Raw genomic sequence first — 23,950 nt, forward strand, 5'->3', positions numbered from 1 at the left:
GTGAATTGGAGGTTGGGCTAAAATGACTTGAAATGACACAATTCGCATCATTTTAACCCAGCCCCTCGCCGCGGACCCGCAAAAAACACTATGTAGCATCTCGGAAGGGGGCTGCGGGGACAGCGTGGCTGATGTGGGACACTTGCCCACCATCCGGGGGACCGGGAGGGGGACCCGATTTCCGGGAGCCTCCTGGCCATTCCGGGAGGGTAGGTAAGCCTGCCCTAGCATAAACTATCCTGATCTAAAATTGTATGACATAACGGGCGGGATGTATTATATGTACTAACATATGCGGCCAGCATCGGGTTGCGGTGACAGAGACCCCCGCGATACCTGTGATGTGGTCTGCGGGGGTCTCCGTCAGCTCCCAGCGGCTGCCAGCGTCCCCCTGCGTCTCCTCCTCCCCCCTGAAGCCGGATGTCCTCCCGGCTGTGACACCAGGGGAGGAGGAGATCAAAGGAGGACGGTAGGGGGGGGGGGCACGGACGGCGGGCAGCGAAAGAAGCCCATAGGCTTCTATAGGGTATCGCCACCCAGAGGGTGGTGATACCCTGCCTAGCGAACATTTTCCTCAGTGTTTTCAGTTTACATAAGAGGTTCTGGTGTAATAGATTCTTATGTTATCGGAAATGCTCGATTATCACACAATGTGCCTGATTCAGACCCATCAGCAGCGCTATGAATACGCAGATCTGCTGATTATCGAACAACTGCGCATGTGCGAGCCATCCGTGCAAATGTTGGCATCGATCGATTTGTCATCACTGGCCGTACACAACTTGATTGACAGACGGCCAGCTCTTCTGGGCAGCACACCGGCTTTTGCTAGGAGTGCCCCAAAAATCTGCAGGCGGCATCTGGCCGTTGGGAGGGAGGAACGGAAGTCAGCAGCAGCCCTGATCTCCCAGCAGCCTTTGCAGCGCAGAGTATAGATTTACTACATGGGAACCCATTAGATGGAGGGTGATTGCAGATGGATTCCCCCCCGATGCGCACAGGGGCGGGGATCCACACTGGTGGGTCAGAAGATTCGCAGCCCAGCAATCAGATCTGAATCAGGCCCAATATTACTATCGCAATAGGCTTTCCTGGTGGTTGTTACTGGCAGAATCTGTGGCCACAGTCACTTATTATACAGTAGCTGCTATTTGGGGTTATATTATATTATAAACTCATTGTGTTTCAGTAAAAACTTCAGAAATTAAGGGGACGATTCAGGATCTAATGTAGCGATTCGAATTTGTCCCTAGCCCCATTTCTGCGCATGTTACACACTCGCCGGGCTGTTCCCTGCAGGGTTGGAGGGCCGGACAGGGGTGGACACAGGGCCGGACCAAGGGAACACCCAGCATTTTATAGGCGTCCCCATAAAAACATTCGGTGTTCCGATGGGAACGTGGGCGGGCCAATGCCGATACCCGCCCGTCTTGTTCTAGCGCTCATAAATAAAAGTCAGTTCAAACTGAATGGTGTCTCCTGCTACCGGCTGCATGCGAGGGGATGTGGCCCCGTACACATCCCTTCGCATGGTACCGAGGGGATGTGGCCCCGTACACATTCCTTCGCACGGTACCGATGGGATGTGGCCCCGTACACATCCCTTCGCATGGTACCGAGGGGATGTGGCCCCGTACACATTCCTTCGCATGGTACCGAGGGGATGTGGCCCCGTACACATCCCTTCGCATGGTACCGAGGGGATGTGGCCCCGTACACATCCCTTCGCATGGTACCGAGGGGATGTGGCCCCGTACACATCCCTTCGCATGGTACCGAGGGGATGTGGCCCCGTACACATCCCTTCGCATGGTACCGAGGGGATGTGGCCCCGTACACATCCCTTCGCATGGTACCGAGGGGATGGGGCCCCGTACACATCCCTTCGCATGGTACCGAGGGGATGTGGCCCCGTACACATCCCTTCGCATGGTACCGAGGGGATGGGGCCCCGTACACATCCCTTCGCATTGGTACCGAGGGGATGTGGCCCCGTACACATCCCTTCGCATGGTACCGAAGGGATGTGGCCCCGTACACATCCCTTCGCATTGGTACCGAGGGGATGTGGCCCCGTACACATCCCTTCGCATTGGTACCGAGGGGATGTGGCCCCGTACACATCCCTTCGCATTGGTACCGAGGGGATGTGGCCCCGTACACATCCCTTCGCATGGTACCGAGGGGATGTGGCCCCGTACACATCCCTTCGCATGGTACCGAGGGGATGTGGCCCCGTACACATCCCTTCGCATGGTACCGAGGGGATGTGGCCCCGTACACATCCCTTCGCATGGTACCGAGGGGATGTGGCCCCGTACACATCCCTTCGCATGGTACCGAGGGGATGTGGCCCCGTACACATCCCTTCGCATGGTACCGAGGGGATGTGGCCCCGTACACATCCCTTCGCATGGTACCGAGGGGATGTGGCCCCGTACACATCCCTCCGCATGGTACCGAGGGGATGTGGCCCCGTACACATCCCTCCGCATGGTACCGAGGGGATGTGGCCCCGTACACATCCCTCCGCATGGTACCGAGGGGATGTGGCCCCGTACACATCCCTCCGCATGGTACCGAGGGGATGTGGCCCCGTACACATCCCTCCGCATGGTACCGAGGGGATGTGGCCCCGTACACTTCCCTTCGCATGGTACCGAGGGGATGTGGCCCCGTACACTTCCCTTCGCATGGTACCGAGGGGATGTGGCCCCGTACACTTCCCTTCGCATGGTACCGAGGGGATGTGGCCCCGTACACATTCCTTCGCATGGTACCGAGGGGATGTGGCCCCGTACACATTCCTCCGCATGGTACCGAGGGGATGTGGCCCCGTACACATTCCTTCGCATGGTACCGAGGGGATGTGGCCCCGTACTAATCCCTTCGCATGGTACCGAGGGGATGTGGCCCCGTACACATCCCTTCGCATGGTACCGAGGGGATGTGGCCCCGTACACATCCCTTCGCATGGTACCGAGGGGATGTGGCCCCGTACACATCCCTTCGCATGGTACCGAGGGGATGTGGCCCCGTACACATCCCTTCGCATGGTACCGAGGGGATGTGGCCCCGTACACATCCCTTCGCATGGTACCGAGGGGATGTGGCCCCGTACACATCCCTTCGCATGGTACCGAGGGGATGTGGCCCCGTACACATCCCTTCGCATGGTACCGAGGGGATGTGGCCCCGTACACCACTTCTAGCATTTTGTACAGAGCAGCCCAACAATGTTCACAGTAAGAATCAGAGCGAGAACATTGTTTATCTAATAAGTATCTAACAAGGTGCATGTAGTGTATCTAACAAGGTGTATGTAGTGTATCTAACAAGGTGCATGTAGTGTATCTAACAAGGTGTATGTAGTGTATCTAACAAGGTGCATGTAGTGTATCTAACAAGGTGCATGTAGCGTATCTAACAAGGTGCATGTAGCGTATCTAACAAGGTGCATGTAGCGTATCTAACAAGGTGCATGTAGCGTATCTAACAAGGTGCATGTAGCGTATCTAACAAGGTGCATGTAGCGTATCTAACAAGGTGCATGTAGCGTATCTAACAAGGTGCATGTAGCGTATCTAACAAGGTGCATGTAGCGTATCTTACAGGGTGCATGTAGTGTATCTAACAGGGTGCATGTAGTGTATCTAACAAGGTGCATGTAGTGTATCTAACAAGGTGCAAGTAGTGTATCTAACAAGGTGCATGTAGTGTATCTAACAAGGTGCATGTAGTGTATCTAACAAGGTGCATGTAGCGTATCTAACAAGGTGCATGTAGCGTATCTAACAAGGTGCCTGTAGCGTATCTAACAAGGTGCATGTAGCGTATCTAACAAGGTGCCTGTAGCGTATCTAACAAGGTGCATGTAGCGTATCTAACAAGGTGCCTGTAGCGTATCTAACAAGGTGCATGTAGCGTATCTAACAAGGTGCATGTAGCGTATCTAACAAGGTGCCTGTAGTGTATCTAGCAAGGTGCCTGTAGTGTATCTAACAAGGTGCATGTAGTGTATCTAGCAAGGTGCATGTAGTGTATCTAACAAGGTGCATGTAGTGTATCTAACAAGGTGCATGTAGTGTATCTAACAAGGTGCATGTAGTGTATCTAACAAGGTGCATGTAGTGTATCTAACAAGGTGCATGTAGTGTATCTAACAAGGTGCATGTAGTGTATCTAACAAGGTGCATGTAGTGTATCTAACAAGGTGCATGTAGTGTATCTAACAGGGTGCATGTAGTGTATCTAGCAAGGTGCATGTAGTGTATCTAACAAGGTGCATGTAGTGTATCTAACAAGGTGCATGTAGTGTATCTAACAAGGTGCATGTAGTGTATCTAACAATGTGCATGTAGTGTTTCTAACAAGGTGCATGTAGTGTATCTAGCAAGGTGCATGTAGTGTATCTAACAAGGTGCATGTAGTGTATCTAACAAGGTGCATGTAGTGTATCTAACAAGGTGCATGTAGTGTATCTAGCAAGGTGCATGTAGTGTATCTAACAAGGTGCCTGTAGTGTATCTAGCAAGGTGCATGTAGTGTATCTAACAAGGTGCCTGTAGTGTATCTAACAAGGTGCATGTAGTGTATCTAACAAGGTGCATGTAGTGTATCTAACAAGGTGCCTGTAGTGTATCTAACAAGGTGCCTGTAGTGTATCTAACAAGGTGCCTGTAGTGTATCTAACAAGGTGCATGTAGTGTATCTAACAAGGTGCCTGTAGTGTATCTAACAAGGTGCCTGTAGTGTATCTAACAAGGTGCATGTAGTGTATCTAACAAGGTGCATGTAGTGTATCTAACAAGGTGCATGTAGTGTATCTAACAAGGTGCATGTAGTGTATCTAACAAGGTGCCTGTAGTGTATCTAACAAGGTGCCTGTAGTGTATCTAACAAGGTGCCTGTAGTGTATCTAACAAGGTGCCTGTAGTGTATCTAACAAGGTGCCTGTAGTGTATCTAACAAGGTGCCTGTAGTGTATCTAACAAGGTGCCTGTAGTGTATCTAACAAGGTGCCTGTAGTGTATCTAACAAGGTGCCTGTAGTGTATCTAACAAGGTGCCTGTAGTGTATCTAACAAGGTGCCTGTAGTGTATCTAACAAGGTGCCTGTAGTGTATCTAACAAGGTGCCTGTAGTGTATCTAACAAGGTGCATGTAGTGTATCTAACAAGGTGCATGTAGTGTATCTAACAAGGTGCATGTAGTGTATCTAACAAGGTGCATGTAGTGTATCTAACAAGGTGCCTGTAGTGTATCTAACAAGGTGCATGTAGTGTATCTAACAAGGTGCATGTAGTGTATCTAACAAGGTGCCTGTAGTGTATCTAACAAGGTGCCTGTAGTGTATCTAACAAGGTGCATGTAGTGTATCTAACAAGGTGCCTGTAGTGTATCTAACAAGGTGCATGTAGTGTATCTAACAAGGTGCATGTAGTGTATCTAACAATGTGCATGTAGTGTTTCTAACAAGGTGCATGTAGTGTATCTAGCAAGGTGCATGTAGTGTATCTAACAAGGTGCATGTAGTGTATCTAACAAGGTGCATGTAGTGTATCTAACAAGGTGCATGTAGTGTATCTAACAAGGTGCATGTAGTGTATCTAGCAAGGTGCATGTAGTGTATCTAACAAGGTGCCTGTAGTGTATCTAGCAAGGTGCATGTAGTGTATCTAGCAAGGTGCCTGTAGTGTATCTAACAAGGTGCATGTAGTGTATCTAACAAGGTGCATGTAGTGTATCTAACAAGGTGCCTGTAGTGTATCTAACAAGGTGCCTGTAGTGTATCTAACAAGGTGCCTGTAGTGTATCTAACAAGGTGCCTGTAGTGTATCTAACAAGGTGCCTGTAGTGTATCTAACAAGGTGCCTGTAGTGTATCTAACAAGGTGCCTGTAGTGTATCTAACAAGGTGCATGTAGTGTATCTAACAAGGTGCATGTAGTGTATCTAACAAGGTGCATGTAGTGTATCTAACAAGGTGCATGTAGTGTATCTAACAAGGTGCCTGTAGTGTATCTAACAAGGTGCCTGTAGTGTATCTAACAAGGTGCCTGTAGTGTATCTAACAAGGTGCCTGTAGTGTATCTAACAAGGTGCCTGTAGTGTATCTAACAAGGTGCCTGTAGTGTATCTAACAAGGTGCATGTAGTGTATCTAACAAGGTGCCTGTAGTGTATCTAACAAGGTGCATGTAGTGTATCTAACAAGGTGCATGTAGTGTATCTAACAAGGTGCATGTAGTGTTTCTAACAAGGTGCATGTAGTGTATCTAGCAAGGTGCATGTAGTGTATCTAACAAGGTGCATGTAGTGTATCTAACAAGGTGCATGTAGTGTATCTAACAAGGTGCATGTAGTGTATCTAGCAAGGTGCCTGTAGTGTATCTAACAAGGTGCCTGTAGTGTATCTAGCAAGGTGCATGTAGTGTATCTAACAAGGTGCCTGTAGTGTATCTAACAAGGTGCCTGTAGTGTATCTAACAAGGTGCCTGTAGTGTATCTAACAAGGTGCCTGTAGTGTATCTAACAAGGTGCCTGTAGTGTATCTAACAAGGTGCCTGTAGTGTATCTAACAAGGTGCCTGTAGTGTATCTAACAAGGTGCCTGTAGTGTATCTAACAAGGTGCATGTAGTGTATCTAACAAGGTGCATGTAGTGTATCTAACAAGGTGCATGTAGTGTATCTAACAAGGTGCCTGTAGTGTATCTAACAAGGTGCCTGTAGTGTATCTAACAAGGTGCCTGTAGTGTATCTAACAAGGTGCCTGTAGTGTATCTAACAAGGTGCCTGTAGTGTATCTAACAAGGTGCCTGTAGTGTATCTAACAAGGTGCCTGTAGTGTATCTAACAAGGTGCCTGTAGTGTATCTAACAAGGTGCCTGTAGTGTATCTAACAAGGTGCCTGTAGTGTATCTAACAAGGTGCCTGTAGTGTATCTAACAAGGTGACTGTAGTGTATCTAACAAGGTGCATGTAGTGTATCTAACAAGGTGCATGTAGTGTATCTAACAAGGTGCATGTAGTGTATCTAACAAGGTGCCTGTAGTGTATCTAACAAGGTGCCTGTAGTGTATCTAACAAGGTGCATGTAGTGTATCTAACAAGGTGCATGTAGTGTATCTAACAAGGTGCCTGTAGTGTATCTAACAAGGTGCCTGTAGTGTATCTAACAAGGTGCCTGTAGTGTATCTAACAAGGTGCATGTAGTGTATCTAACAAGGTGCATGTAGTGTATCTAACAATGTGCATGTAGTGTTTCTAACAAGGTGCATGTAGTGTATCTAGCAAGGTGCATGTAGTGTATCTAACAAGGTGCATGTAGTGTATCTAACAAGGTGCATGTAGTGTATCTAACAAGGTGCATGTAGTGTATCTAGCAAGGTGCCTGTAGTGTATCTAACAAGGTGCCTGTAGTGTATCTAGCAAGGTGCATGTAGTGTATCTAACAAGGTGCCTGTAGTGTATCTAACAAGGTGCATGTAGTGTATCTAACAAGGTGCCTGTAGTGTATCTAACAAGGTGCCTGTAGTGTATCTAACAAGGTGCCTGTAGTGTATCTAACAAGGTGCCTGTAGTGTATCTAACAAGGTGCCTGTAGTGTATCTAACAAGGTGCCTGTAGTGTATCTAACAAGGTGCCTGTAGTGTATCTAACAAGGTGCATGTAGTGTATCTAACAAGGTGCATGTAGTGTATCTAACAAGGTGCATGTAGTGTATCTAACAAGGTGCCTGTAGTGTATCTAACAAGGTGCCTGTAGTGTATCTAACAAGGTGCCTGTAGTGTATCTAACAAGGTGCCTGTAGTGTATCTAACAAGGTGCCTGTAGTGTATCTAACAAGGTGCCTGTAGTGTATCTAACAAGGTGCCTGTAGTGTATCTAACAAGGTGCCTGTAGTGTATCTAACAAGGTGCCTGTAGTGTATCTAACAAGGTGCCTGTAGTGTATCTAACAAGGTGCCTGTAGTGTATCTAACAAGGTGCCTGTAGTGTATCTAACAAGGTGCCTGTAGTGTATCTAACAAGGTGCCTGTAGTGTATCTAACAAGGTGCATGTAGTGTATCTAACAAGGTGCATGTAGTGGATCTAACAAGGTGCATGTAGTGTATCTAACAAGGTGCCTGTAGTGTATCTAACAAGGTGCCTGTAGTGTATCTAACAAGGTGCATGTAGTGTATCTAACAAGGTGCATGTAGTGTATCTAACAAGGTGCCTGTAGTGTATCTAACAAGGTGCATGTAGTGTATCTAACAAGGTGCCTGTAGTGTATCTAACAAGGTGCATGTAGTGTATCTAACAAGGTGCATGTAGTGTATCTAACAAGGTGCATGTAGTGTATCTAAAAAGGTGCATGTAGTGTATCTAACAAGGTGCATGTAGTGTATCTAACAAGGTGCATGTAGTGTATCTAGCAAGGTGCATGTAGTGTATGTAACAAGGTGCATGTAGTGTATCTAACAAGGTGCATGTAGTGTATCTAACAAGGTGCATGTAGTGTATCTAACAGGGTGCATGTAGTGTATCTAACAGGGTGCATGTAGTGTATCTAACAGGGTGCATGTAGTGTATCTAACAAGGTGCATGTAGTGTTTCTAACAAGGTGCATGTAGTGTATCTAACAAGGTGCATGTAGTGTATCTAACAAGGTGCATGTAGTGTATCTAACAAGGTGCATGTAGTGTATCTAACAAGGTGCTTGTAGTGTATCTAACAGGGTGCATGTAGTGTATCTAACAAGGTGCATGTAGTGTATCTAACAGGGTGCATGTAGTGTATCTAACAGGGTGCATGTAGTGTATCTAACAAGGTGCATGTAGTGTATCTAACAAGGTGCATGTAGTGTATCTAACAAGGTGCATGTAGTGTATCTAACAAGGTGCATGTAGTGTATCTAACAAGGTGCATGTAGTGTATCTAACAAGGTGCATGTAGTGTATCTAACAGAGGGTGTGTCTTCTCATTTCAGAGCAAAGGTCAATCCTATGGCGCAGCATTGGACGTTTCCTAATAACGGTCTTTATTTCTGCCCCCTTGTGGGGTTATGGCACCCACATTGCAAATGTCACAGTGCAGGAAGGATGGGATCCAGTGTTCTTGGCCTGGCTTTGCAGTCTTACATCTGCGCTAGCCCCTGTGCTGTGCCGTATAGTGTTGTGGGGACGCGGCGAGCAGAGTACCAGGTAAGCGTCAGTGATGATGCATAGACGCTCTTCCTTGTGTATGTATGTACCACACGCACTGGGTAAAGGAATTACATTATCCCTCCTGCGTGGTGCTCACAATAATGCTGACTTTGTTACAGAGAGACCATGCACAGGGGTACACATATTGGGTGACATTTAATAGGATGAGAGATTCAGAAAGTGAGATGAAATCTCCAGTTTTTTTTAAGGTGTCAATCATTCATACTGAAAAATCACACTGGACTGATTTTGCAGTGTAAATGATTGCCGCTTTAAAAAAACCTGGAGATTTCTTAACAAATCTCTCACTTTCTGAATCTCTCATCCTATTACATTTCACCCATTATTTTTTTCTCCTTTGAATATTAATAATAATAATAATAATAATAATAATAATAATAATAATAATAATAATAATAACAAATTAACATGGCTGAAACCTTTCTATTTTCTACCACAATTTTTATTCTATTTCTTTCTTATTGGATTATATTTGAATTCCTGTTATAAACCTAATAATTATATTATAGACACTACTGAATTTACAACAGAAATGTATGTAATGGGGCCAGTGATAGCACGCCGCAGAGAGACTCTGGGAAAACCCAAGCATTTAGTGGAATTTTAGTGCTTGTTATTTGTTTTTATATAAAATGACATTTGCGTCAAGACACGCGGTAGCAGGCTGTAGATTAATGAGGATTTACTAAACTAATAGGATCATCTCAGATTATTGATTTGACCTTATTAAGTCCCTCATGTACCGCTTTGAAAGTAATTGAATTATATTACCTGACTTATCTTCTTAGTCTCTGCCTCCTAAACCTGCTTTGTTCTTCCAGCTGGAAAGCTCTTGGTCCTCACAAAGTTACAGCCATGCTTGCCATGAAGAGAGTCTTTCCTGTCTGTAGCTGCTCTCTGCTTGCCTTGTCCCTCTACCTCCAGGCACTGCCAAATCTATGCACCTTAGAAGTAAATGCACTTTATTCCTGCAACAAGGCTTTGTGCTACCTTCTCTCCTGGATCGTACTAAGGGAACAATTTATGGGGGTCAGAGTAAGTAACACATTGTACCCATACACATTTGCCATTGTGACCATCAGCTATCCGTACATTCCTGTGCAAGGTGCAAGCAGATATTTGTTTCCAGGTTTTGGTCACATTATGCAGTGTATGGCATGTTTATAACTTACAACTAGAGGTCTATTTACTAAGCAACAGGGATAGTAATGATTTTCTAATAAGCAACTGAATGATGGAAATGACCAGGCCCAGGTCAACCATTGTGGAGGTAACTGAGATATCAGCGGACCAGGCCTCATATTTCTGTTCCTGGACCTGCTCCCCCATGGCCAGTATACAAGATTTCACCCATGCTATAGGCCCACTGGCCTGGCTTCTCCTCATTATCAAATGCACAGTCCTAGTGATACTTTCTGTAACCTGCAGACTTGTTTATTGGCCTACTGGCCCCCACTCTCCTGCTTTGCACTGGGCTCTTTGGCTGCCACCATCCCACCTGGACCATCTCCAAAGGCGGCCTAACTGGCTTCCACAACCCCATTTGGGCTGTACAGACACAACATGCATCCACACAGTCCCTCAGATCCCCCTAGCCCCACACATAAGATCGACTCATTCCATACAAAATCAAAGGTGTTGGATTTTAGGATTGCTGATTTTATAGTGACGGGAAAATGTGTAACCGATTCTTGGGCAGAGTGGAGAAACTTATGGTTTGGTGTGGTGTAACATGGTGCAATATGGTCGCAATACGGCTTAATACTGTTTGGGAAATTTACTAAGATGGATTCGTGAAAAAAAATCGTATTTTCATAGGAAAATACGATTTTGGGGGGGGGGGGCGTATTCGTATTTTTGGCATTTACTATGCCAAAAATATGATTTTTCGTATTCGTATTGATGGGACATTCGTATTTGTATTTACAAATACAAATGAATACACCATCGAAAAAATACGACAGGAATCACCAGTCAAAAGAATGGTGATTCCTGATTTACTAAGTGGCCGTATTGAAAATATGGCCGCTAATTGGCGTAAAACGGCCGCGAATGGCCAGGCAAATACGCCAGGAAAATACACTTTATTTTCCTGTCGTATTTGCCAGAAGCCTGCACGGATCAGTCAGATCCATGCAGGCTTCAGTGTGAAAAAAAAAAAAATATATAAAAAAACAGCGTGGGGTCACCCCCACAGCCGTAACCAGCACCAGGCTGAAAGAGCCGGGGCTGGTAATAAAAAATCAGGAAACCCGGAAAATAGAGGTTCCCCGATTTTTTTTTTTAAAACAAGCCCCAGGCTCCAGGGCCGGGGCTGGTTCCCAAAATACGGGGGACAACATGAGTAGGGGGTCCCCCGTATTTTAAGAACCAGCCCCAGGCCCGACCAGCCAGCAGGGTAATGTCACAGCCGGGGGACACTTATATTATAAAAGGTTGCGCGGCCAAAACATTCACCCTACCGACCAGTAGGCTTTCTCAGCTCCCGATTGGTCGCTAGGCAGCCAATAGAATCATCCAGAGGAGAGGCACTGAACATGAAACGTCAGCATCTCCCCTCAGTCCGTCAGCGGGTACCGGCCGGAATAGTCAGTTTTTTTTTTTTTAAAGAAGACCTGGACTACGTCGGAAAGAAGAAGGTGAGTTCTTCGCCGGAGGACCTTGGTGAGTAGGATTTTCTTCCACAGGTACCCCTATGGATTTCTTCGGATCCTGGACCATGGAGCCCCGGACCCAGGGACCTACCTATAGGCTCAAGATAGGTAAGTATCCGTATGAAAGGGCTTTGGATGTATTAAAGTTTTATTTTTCATGTGTCAGTGTGTGTGTGATTATCAGGGCTGCCAATAGGGGGGTGCTGTGAGTACAGCTATCCGGGGCCCCGACCTCTGGAAAGGCTTGGGCAGCTAATTTTGCCCACCGAAAGCCCCCCACCTGTCTCTGCTGCTATGCACTCAGAGCGCTGAACATAGCAGGTCCCGAAGCATTGGCTTATTCAGCCCTGGACGCCGGCGGCCAATTTAAATGCTGCACCGGCTTTTGAGCCAAACAGAATAGCTGCCAGTATGCGAGCTGTGATTGGCTCACCAGCCAGTGCTGCATTTTAATTGGCCGCCGGCATCCTGAGTTGAACAAGCCTGCGCTCCGGGACCTACAAGCTGCAGCTCAGTGGAAGAGGAGATGGGGGAGCAGGAGCTGGGTTACGGTAAGTCAGGAGGGGGGCCCGGACTGGAAATGAGTCCCAGGCCCCAAAATTGCTGATGGCAGCCCTGCGTGAGACTCTTCCAGGTGTGCCTCAGGTTGCTGGTCCAGAACCAGTTAAAGTGATAGGCAAAACAAGTGCTAGTGGCTGCCAATCATAAAGCATGTGGATAATCAGAAGCATTAAGGTGCCCATACACGGTACAATTATTGTATGCAATTTGGACTAGATCGCATTGCATCGGTTTTGCAAGGAGATGAGATCTAGTACAATGTGCAGCACATACTATCTGAGCTGTGCGATGAGATGTGTGACAGGTGCTGCAATTCAAACAAGTTTGGGAACCACTGGCATACACACTGAGCAATATGACGAACGACTAGACTTACCTGCCTGCAATGTGGATGAACGAACAGCAGGATCGCGCATCATCTCTCGTCGTTCGTAGCACACACACTCAGAATGATATTGGTCAAAAAATCGTATAGTGTATATGGACACTATAGACATTCATAGATAAGAGTGTGATTTTATAGCAATAATCCTCACATATACAGTAGGGCCTTATTCAGATCTGAGCTCAGTACACTCAGCCCCTAACACTGATGAAAGTTGATGATATCAAGGTTTCATTAAGTGACATTGTTAGAACCCATTACCTTATTTGAACTTACCCCTGATGAAGTCTTAGGATGAAACGCATTGAGTCTGTCTCAATCAATGATATTATCTGAATTGTACCTATGAACGTCTAAGACACCGAATCAGATGTATGATGCTGATCTTTTATGTAGGATCGGATTTATTTGCACGCATTAAGATGACAAAGTTTTGTTCCTTTAAAACTGTATTTCATATTGCAAAATTGGCATTAAAGGTTCTATATGGTCCATTGACGTTGCACTCTCCAATATCTTTGTGTGTATATATATATATATATATATATATATATATATATATATATATATATATATATATTGGCATGGTCATACCCCTCTAACAATGTAAAATATACAGCTTTGAGGTGTCACATACTGCTGGTGGGACCCAGGTAGTTATTAGCTGCCCCTCTCTGCACCACCAAAACAGGCTCATTCATATCTAGCATGGTGAAAGCAATCAAAGGCTATAGCCAGCGAATACTGCCTGGGGTGGGGGAACTTGGTAAATAAGGAGAAGGCCTACATCTGGTGGAAACAAATTCTCATCAGATTTATGTTTTATTCCACCTCTATGCGGCATGTAGTGCTATCACCTTACTGCTTTCCTGTCTTGCTCTCTCTTTATTGTACCTGTTATGCAAAATGTCCTGTAGGTTGTAGCTGTTATTTTCTGCATGGCTGGGGCGGTGATGATGTCATACACAGAAAGCAGTGATGAGAAGGCACCGATTGGCCGAATTCTGACGCTCTCTGCTGCTGCTCTTACAGCGATGAATCAGGTAGTGTAACAAGGATCTATAACAGATCACTATCTGTCGCATTATATTATCGCATTATATTAAGGAATGCCAACATGGTGTTTACTACAATAGTAAGGAAAGAGAAGCCTATTAGTAATACTGCGCTACTGTGTTGTTGTTTTATGTAAACCCGTTTTCCCTACTGTACTGCTCTGTAGATAAGTGCACGTGGACCCGCCTCAATGAACACTGCCCAAAACATTATCTGTGAGGGCACCAAGCAAGTTTTACCCCACTTCATTGGGCAAGCCGGACCACAAACAATATATATATATATAATATAGTGGGGCAAAAAAGTATCTGGACAGCCGCCGATTGTGCAAGTTGACTCACTCAAAAAGATGAGAGGTCTGTAATTTCCATCATAGGTACATTTCAGCTGTGAGAGACAGAATGTGGATAAATAAAAACAGGAGATCTCATTGTATGATTTTTAAACAATTTATTTGTATATTCTTGCGGAAAATAAATATTTGGACACCTGCAAAACAGCGACATTTCTGTCTCTCACAGACCTGTTACTATAAGGGCGGTTTCACACACTCCGGTTCTGACCGGACGGCAAAAAGCCGGATACACTTTGCCTGACATTTGTGCCTTTCACATGCACCGGCTCCCTGATACGATGCAGTAGAAATTTAGGGGGTGGGTTAAAACAGTGACAGGCATGTCCAGCCTGACGTCATGTAGGGCCGCCCCTAACATCACATGGGGCCGACCTTTATTACCTGGCAGTACCAGGTGTGTGAAGAGGACGGGACGGCCACGGCCGCTGCAGTGGTAAGATCCGGCTGTTACCCGGCGGCCGCACCGTGACCGTCCAGTATGAAAGACAGCACAGCAGCCCACTAGTGACTGCAGGGACGGCACGGCTTTTAAGCCGTGCGGTCTTATCCCACCCGGCGGCACCCGGACAGTGTGAAAAAGCCCTAAGAAGCTCTTCTATCCTCCACTCGTTACCTGTATTAATGGTTATCTGTATAAAAGACACCTGTCCACACCCTCAAACAGTCAGACTGCGACCTCCCCACCATGGCCAAGACCAGAGAGCTGTGTAAGGACACCAGGGACAATATTGTAGAACTGCACAAGGCTGGGATGAGCTATCCGACAATATGCAGCAGCTTGGCGGGAAGAGATCCACTGTTGGCGCAATTATTACAATATGGAAGAAATAGAAGATCACTGACAATCTCCCTCGACCTGGGGCTCCATGCAAGATCTCACCTTGTGGGGTATCAATGATCTTGAGAATGGTGAGGAATCAGCCCAGCCCAAAACTACGCGCGGGGGGACCTGGTCAATGACTTCAATAGAGTTGGGACCACAGTCACAAAGGTTACCATTAGTAACACACCTAAAAAGGCCCTACCCAAATCCCAATTGGTAAAAGCCGGCCAGAATCACCAGTGGAAAAACCATGCTACCTTCGGTCCTAGCTGACTCATTTTTCAAAAAGAGACTATGACCGGGAAACGCTTGTTCAACAAAAGAAGGATCTACAGTACTAACAATGAGAAGATTCCAGGAATTTGGTTTGTGATGTTTTTGTCGTTCTGTGACACTGACTAGAACAACAGGTGACTTCTGCATCTGGATAATGTCCACAATCTCTATCATGTGGACTTTTTCTAAGCATACCCTATGGTTTCACACAGTGCCTCAAAAGGGAGGCATGAGGCTTAGGTGATAGACATAAGAACCCATTAGGGCCAACATTCTTTTTCAGGCCATACACATAAGTAAATGAAAGAACAAGAACTGTATGTGCTTTGGAAAAATATTTGAGATTTATTTTAGCCGGTTTATATATAATTTGTCCGGGTCAAGTTCACCCATATATTACAGAGGGGACATTCTCAATGTGAGCTAATAGTCACATTAATTATACGTAGTCTGATTAATACTCTGACACAGACACTTATAATTAATTGTGTGTAATCTTTATTTCATCACACTTTTCGGTGGAACAAGAGGGGGGCATTGTGTTCAGTGTGAAATGAGTCATGTTATTTGCTCTGTATTTTTGGGGCCTTGCCAGTCACATCAACCACAGACAAGGATTTTCTTTGAACCTGGTACCACTTACTTTTGCAGGTACTATTCCGCCTTCTTGTCGGTAGATTGAATTGTCAGGATACAGCCACTTTCTTGGGCCTATGTGGGATTTGCAGCAGCCTGTTACTGTGGTGGGTTCCCCTACTGGTATATCTGAAGCAGAACAAGGACGATTCTGGGCTGTTGGTTACACCCCCCATGGACTATTTATGTGTAACAATATTCATCTTCTTTTGTAAGTACTTCTATTTACTGCTGTATGCTTTAGGAAAGCTCTACCAGATGATAACTTATTCCCCCATTAAGCACATACATCGTTATGATGATAACAATAATGTCCACAATGGCTGATAGTATGCCCGGAATAACTCAGTATGCGGATTAGTAGAGATGTGCGGGTCCGGATTCCAGCTCTTTTCTCAGAATTTATGGCAAGTTCGTATTTCTCTGTATTTATCTTATTAGGTATACAAAACATGAGCGTGCTGATAGCCAATAAGATGCTGTGTTGGGATCCAAGTATTATAAATCCGGGTAAATCCAAACACACAAATCTCTAGATAAAGGAATACAAAGCTAACCCCCCCCCCCCCCCCCCCCCCCCAATGTTGTCTCCCCTCTAGTATGTGTGGCTGAATTAGTGGAGTTATATTCTTTCATTCGTTATTACATTACATACAGTATGTACTATGTTATCTGACCCTTACAATATACCTAGAGGTAATATATACATTTCCCTAGATATTTTGATTAAAAGGATATCTCATTCTGTTTGTATCTGTCTGTATTATTACCCTGGGCCATGTTGGCTTTCTCTTGATGTATCACTACAGAGAACCTTGTTTGTGATAATTATATTGTTTATTATACTGAAAACCTTTAATCAACATATTTAAAAAAAGCGTTCCGAGTACAAGTTTAACCTCGATGGTTTATGTATTGCAGGACACCCACTATGGTGCATAGTACATGGCAGCACCTTCAGTCTGGTGCCTAGCCTAGTATATGTCAGAACAATTCAGCATGATAACTAGTAAGTGACAGGACTCTGTCTACTGACTGCTACTCACAAGGGTATGAATGCTAGCTGGCAGAAATATCTAGCTAGTAGCTCCTCACAGAGAGGGCCGGATGGACTTACAGGGGGGTCCACCACCCCAATAGAGAGAGAATAGAACTTGTGGGAAGCACAGCGAGCCACTGAGCCCCATAATATAAGGGAACCACGGTGGAGGAGACCTGGTAATTTGTCCAGTGGCAGCCCCACTTCTACTCACAGATACTGTGGGAGCCACTGCTGGTGGTAAATGTCTATAATTGAATATTAGGGCTACCCTCCATATAATGTGTAGGGGGCTGAAAAGCGCTAAACAGTGTAGTATGTTTAAAACAACACATGTATATACAGATACACCACCAATAATCGGGCACCCTCGGTTCCAGCGCTGGGCTGAATTATCAGTTTTGCCTCATTATTGGTGGTCTCTAGCATCATGATCCCCCATAGCCCAACTACCTCTCCATGCACAATCCACCTCCTCCATGCAGCCCAACTATCCTGCCGTACAGTACCCCCCCACTGCTTATCTCCCCTTGCTGTGCACCCCCTCTGTTGCCTCACTAAACTCGCTGCCCCTCCAAGCCCTCGCCCACCCGAATCCTCATTTCCCATGGCACCTGATGTGTCAGGATAGAAGAGATGTGCTGTACAATCGGTGGTCTACACGTATACACAGCACAGCGCAAACTGCTTAATAATAATTCTATATTTTCTGTCTACGCTCCGACATTTGTGAGTCCATAGCAATGCATCAGTTCATATTATCCTTTATTCACCTTTATTGTCTCTGTATATAAAATAAAACATTTTTGGCTTCTAAATTATAACATCCCAGACAAATGGCCTTGAAAGCTTCCAGATAAAATGTTCTGCCAGACTAACGGGTCTATGACAATTATTTCTCATTCCATCGTCCTTCAGTGTTGGAGCTGCTGGAGAAGATTGGAAGTCATTTGTTCTCGGTATCTGGAGTGTCTCTGGGTGTATTTCTGAGTGTCGCCGTTGTTCAAGGTGAGTTACTTGTAATTAACAATTTCAGATAAAAAAATAAAATTTGAATTGATGTCAGGAGGGACAGCAAGGATCAGCTAGAGTTGGTGTTTAATGATTGGGCCTGGATCAGAATTTAGCAAAACTGCAATCCTTGGCAATAGTCTGCGTTGGATGTTGGGAGGGGGGGGGCGCGATGGGGGCGGCCAGCACAGGGCAAGGCTACCCCACACGCTGGGTCATGCCCAGAGGCAAATTTTCCACCAGGCAACCCAGAGGAGCATTGCTCGACTACCAGGTGATGTCATGACATCACACAGACCTGCCCAACTCCCAAAGTCCCTTTAATGTTCTTTGATAGGATAAAAAATATTTGGACACACAAAATGGTGTCATCCACTGTATGTGGACAGTTAGTTTACTTTAAATGTGACACAGTTAGCAAGACTACTTAGAGCCGGATTCAGATTTGTACACAATTTATTATTATTTATTTACAGTATCTTATATAGCGCTTTACAATTGGTATCAACAGTGATAGGACAAACTGGGTAATCACAGACAGACATAGAGGAAGGAGATCGCTGCATCAGTGGCGTAACTATGAAATATTCTCCCCCTGCCACAAATCTTGGCAGCACCCCAACCCCTCCACCTCAACCCCGACCCCCCCAACCCCTCCACATAGTGCGGCTGCCTTCTGCCCCGGGACCTTCCGTCACTCAGAAAATGGCTGCCCTCATACAGCAGACTGTTTTTAAGGATGCTAGAGGAGGCCTCCGCCTCCTCTAGCTTCCTCAAAAACGGTCGGCAGTATGGGGCAGCCATTTTTTGTGTGTCACATTTTTTATGGCAGCAGGAGCAGGGAGAGCAGACTGATTCGCAGGCAGCAGGTCCCGGGCAGACGCAGCGGCTAACAATAGCCCCGCACGCCATGTTCCTCCCCCTTAATGCCGCGTTGTAGACCCTAGGGCTGCCCGTCATGTCTTCGTTGGCCCTCATTGGAACTTAAACTACTATCATGAGCCAATCCCAGTTTTAGTGTTCGCACCTGCGCATCTCTGAAAATCATAATCTGCATTTGGATCCGTGTATCCGTGTATTCTGTGACATATGTTCACATTGCTGTTATTTTGTTATTTTCTTGTATAATGCCACAATGTAAGTAAAATGTATATATTTCAGGGATGAGCGTGTTCGGATCTCCAAGATCCGAGCCCCCCGAACTTTACAATTGAGGCGGGATCCAAGCAGCTAAGTTGCAATGAAGACACACAATGGAGTATGATATGGGTACTGTGGGACAGAGGTGCTGTACCAAAAATTGCCCTCATACCCACCATTGACCACCCGCCAGTGCATACAGTGCAGCATCCCTATGCAGCATCAAACTCTCTCTCTCTCACATACTGTAGATAATAAAATGCTAGACAAGATAAATATAGGGTTAACTAAGAGACACCAAGACTATAATGAAATTGTTCCATCTTTGGAAATTCCTAATTATAACTGTACAGAAGCTGTAGATGGAGAAAATACTGGACAATATGAACATGTTGGGTATATATATATATATATATATATATATATATATATATATATATATATATATATATATATACACATACAATGCTTTGTTTATTGATCATTGTCATTTAGATGGCCCTTTCCTGCCTACAGTATCACACTTGGGAAAGAATATGATAAAAATCTTCCATTTTATCTCTTATGTTGCCTGAGGTTTATTGACCTCACTCACCTACGGTGGCTGGAACATTTTTCACATTTTTGGCATACACCACTGACACCTGCATTATAGAGTCCAAACATCATTGCACATCTGCATGTCCATACATTTTCTGAAAGTGGACACTTCAAAATGCATATCCGTGTTTTGGCGCTCCGCATTATGCACTGTAGCCCCCAACACGGGATGTAGTGAGACTATTAACATTGACAATCTCAACACCACAATGTCGCCCATTATGATGTCGATATTGCTAGAATGACATCTGACAACATTCTTAGCATAGGGCTATCCTGAGGATGGGAAGGTTAGTGTCACAGCCTGGTGGAGAGTTTATGGTTAGGTACTAGGGGAGTGATAGGGATTACAGTGAGGGATAGGATAATAATGCTGTAGGCACTAGGGGAGTGATAGGGATGACAGTGAGGGATAGGATAATAATGCTGTAGGTACTAGGGGAGTGATAGGGATGACAGTGAGGGGTAGGATAATAATGCTGTAGGCACTAGGGGAGTGATAGGGATGACAGTGAGGGGTAGGATAATAATGCTGTAGGTACTAGGGGAGTGATAGGGATTACAGTGAGGGGTAGGATAATAATGCTGTAGGCACTAGGGGAGTGATAGGGATGACAGTGAGGGGTAGGATAATAATGCTGTAGGCACTAGGGGAGTGATAGGGATGACAGTGAGGGGTAGGATAATAATGCTGTAGGCACTAGGGGAGTGATAGGGATGACAGTGAGGGATAGGATAATAATGCTGTAGGTACTAGGGGAGTGATAGGGATGACAGTGAGGGGTAGGATAATAATGCTGTAGGCACTAGGGGAGTGATAGGGATGACAGTGAGGGGTAGGATAATAATGCTGTAGGCACTAGGGGAGTGATAGGGATGACAGTGAGGGGTAGGATAATAATGCTGTAGGCACTAGGGGAGTGATAGGGATGACAGTGAGGGGTAGGATAATAATGCTGTAGGCACTAGGGGAGTGATAGGGATGACAGTGAGGGGTAGGATAATAATGCTGTAGGCACTAGGGGAGTGATAGGGATGACAGTGAGGGGTAGGATATTAATGCTGTAGGCACTAGGGGAGTGATAGGGATGACAGTGAGGGATAGGATAATAATGCTTACAGCAATACCAGAAGTGACTTGGCCTCTGGGACCTGGAAGCTTTGCTGGAGCTGCTGCAGCCACCAAGAGCAGGTACGTCACCTCTGGGCCACCAGGGACTATATGTCGGCATTCTAAGATGACTGCTTACATGATGAAAGGCGACGCGGTCCATATCAATGTTATGACCGACGTGCTGCCGTTGTCATGTCAGAATGATGAATATATACATACAGTGTCATACCACACCCTCCGCCCACAGTGACGCCCCCCCTCGGATGTAGTACCCCCCGCACAGCTGTGAATAGATTATTTACATAATCATCCATTCGGAGGCGGGGAAATCATTTGATTGTCGCCGACCATCGAATGCTTTCTCCCGCGCACGCAGTTCAGACAGACCTATATAGCGACTCTAAACTGCGGGCACCCTGTGCGAGGACGGGGCGGGCAGCTGATATCCGGTGATGTCCGCTGCCCCCCCCCCCGCATGTCCGGCACAGCCTAATTAGCCTGAGAACACCCATGGAACGCTGTGGGTTCCCATATGCTAATGGGGCTGCCCGGCGCCCCGCCCTTCTCTGCCCCCCGCTCAGCGTGTAGGGTGCGTGCACCCGGCGAACCGAAAGTTCACCGCGGGTGCACACACCCTGTGTCTGCACATGCGCAATAACGCACCTGCACATGTGCAGACAGAAAACATAAGAATCTGAATAAGGCCCATGAGGTAATATAAATGATGTCATATATTCGCCATCAGCTGATCACACGTCACGAGCTTGTACTCGCAGACATCACCATTATCATCAATGGACCAGTCCACAGGCACCAGCAGGTGACACAGACAATGAAGGCAGATACTGTGAGTCTGACTACTGTACGTTGCTGTCACATATTTACCTTCTATTCTAGTATTGGACACCAATAAATGACAAGGACATAAATACAGTATTGCTGTACATGGTGAGCCACCATAAGTATGCCTGTGTCCCTCTTGTGTCTATTAGTATCAGACCACTAGTTACTTACATAGGGACTGATTAAGACCTGGCCAAGCGATTATAGATAGACTGCGCCTGCGCACAGCCCATAGAAGGATGTACGTCATACTATGGCGTGTGGCTGTCCGACGATAAAATCCTGCTACGTTTGTCCCATAGTAGTGATAGGGACCTGTCTGATAGAGGTCACCTGGGCAGCCATCATTTATGCCAAGAACCTCTGAAATGCAATATAGCAATATTAGTAATAGGTTTAGCATTTGTACTCCCTGCCTTCTGCTTGCTGCACTACAAGTCTCAGCAGGCCTTTGAAGGAAAAATTGTCGGCCTGATTTTTATCAATTGGATAGCGTGAGAATTGGGGGCTTGCAAAGCAGTGCTGGTCATGGTAGCCATGTTAGGTTTATGGGAAAATTTACACGGTCAATGTTTATTCATGACCTGTCAATCACTCATCTAGAATAGAATAGAATAGAATTAACTTTATTGGCCATGTGTGCTTGCGCACACTAGGAATTTTTTGTGGATTACAGTGCAGCATCATTTTATCTAAGATAAAACTTTGGAAAGGATTTCTAAGTACACAAAACTTACGACTGACAACCAATGAAAGGGGATGTGGTATATGAAGTCGGCAATGTCTACATCGAACCAAAAAGGTCAACATGCACAAGGTCATCACTGGTAAAGGTCAAAATGTAAAAGGTAAGTACATAAAAAGGTTGACATGAGTTTCCTTGTTGTCAACGTCAACACTTGAGTAAGTAAACCGCCCTGCTTGCCATGCCTGAGACCTCGTGGATGGTAAGAAACTCTCAAAAAGTCATGTTAACCTTTTTAAATGTGTGGGCCTAATTCAGACCTTATTGCTCAACGGAAAATTTTCCAGACATCTGCGAATGGTAAGCTGCCAGACAGAGTTACCCCTCCTGGGTAGGCGTTTTTTCAGACACTCCCCGAAAACAGCCGGTTACCTCTCAGACACCTACGTTCTGCCCGTAAATTGTGAGAGGATTGCAATTCGGTATTTTCTCTGTTTCTGTCACCAATTTGCAGGATTGCGAATTTGCATAGTAGCGTTCAACTCTGAATCAGGCCCACAGCCTTGTCGACCATATATACGTTAACAATATGGTGTCGACCTATTAACTATCGACTTAGACATTGTCAGCCATTTGGGTAATAATAAAATAAATGAAAGAAATTGATATATATTGTAAATTGTAAAACATGTCAGCAGCAAGATTCCAATTGCTTTTGTTATTTTGTGTTGCTAGCTATGGAGAAGCAATGGCAGCTCCCCTCTGATGAACATGTGATGGCAATCTCGGCTATTGGTATAGGATTCTTCTTACTCATCATACCAGAAGACTGGCAAGAACATCTCGGTTTTACCCCTAATGAACAAGGTCACCATGAGGATACCCTCTTTGAAGACAGGGGCAGGGGCAGTATTCCAGCCATTTAAACTAGACACATTTCTAAACACAGACCTAATGCAACATACTGTATGTAATAAGAAGCACTTTTCACTTATTGCCTGCATTATTCAATGTCATTACTTTATACGATGATGAATTCACCTTATGTGAGACGGTGTCACTTAATCTACAGCCAGAAAAGACTGACACCTTTTGCACATGAACTATGCTACAAAGCGACTGTATAACATTACACAGTACAGTGTTCTATGTGAGTTTGTTTAATCTAAAGAAACCGCTTCTATATGTAAGAATGTATTTGTACTCCAGTAAAAAAATGTTCAATTTAAATAGTCTTCTAAAGTGATTTTGTTGCCTGAGACCTACTGAACAATGAGATTGTAACAACTCAGCGATGTCACCTACCTGTATGTAGAAGGGGGACTTCCACTGGCCGGACTGTTAGTCTGGAGAAGGAGAGGAGTGGTCCTGCCACTGCTCAGTGGCCCGCACACACACATGCCACGACTGGTGTATTCCCACAAGAGGTGGTTTGATTGTAAATCACAAACCATCGGCTTCTATGGACAACTGCATCAGATGCAGCCCATAGGAGCCAGCTAGGGCTGCGATCAATCCTGGAGTGGCTTTTTACAGTAAGTCAGCTCTCTGCTTATTGCAGC

General features: G+C 45.5%; 1 protein-coding gene across 1 annotated transcript in view; it reads left to right on the forward strand.

Moving 5' to 3' along the window:
* The window catches only part of LOC146046301 (solute carrier family 35 member F3-like), a 56,789-nt gene extending 33,171 nt beyond the window's left edge, over nucleotides 1–23,618 (forward strand). The window contains exons 3-8 of the mRNA XM_083165553.1: nucleotides 8,973–9,186; nucleotides 10,032–10,245; nucleotides 13,728–13,853; nucleotides 15,972–16,167; nucleotides 17,914–18,003; nucleotides 23,124–23,618. Of these exons, the coding sequence (XP_083021679.1) occupies nucleotides 8,973–9,186; nucleotides 10,032–10,245; nucleotides 13,728–13,853; nucleotides 15,972–16,167; nucleotides 17,914–18,003; nucleotides 23,124–23,314 (1,031 nt within the window). The 3' untranslated portion in view covers nucleotides 23,315–23,618. The remainder of the gene's footprint in view (nucleotides 1–8,972; nucleotides 9,187–10,031; nucleotides 10,246–13,727; nucleotides 13,854–15,971; nucleotides 16,168–17,913; nucleotides 18,004–23,123) is intronic.
* The last annotated feature ends 332 nt before the right edge of the window (nucleotides 23,619–23,950 follow it).

This window comes from Crinia signifera, chromosome 11 (genome assembly GCF_055691185.1).
Source record: "Crinia signifera chromosome 11, ASM5569118v1, whole genome shotgun sequence".
Classification (NCBI taxonomy): domain Eukaryota; kingdom Metazoa; phylum Chordata; class Amphibia; order Anura; family Myobatrachidae; genus Crinia; species Crinia signifera.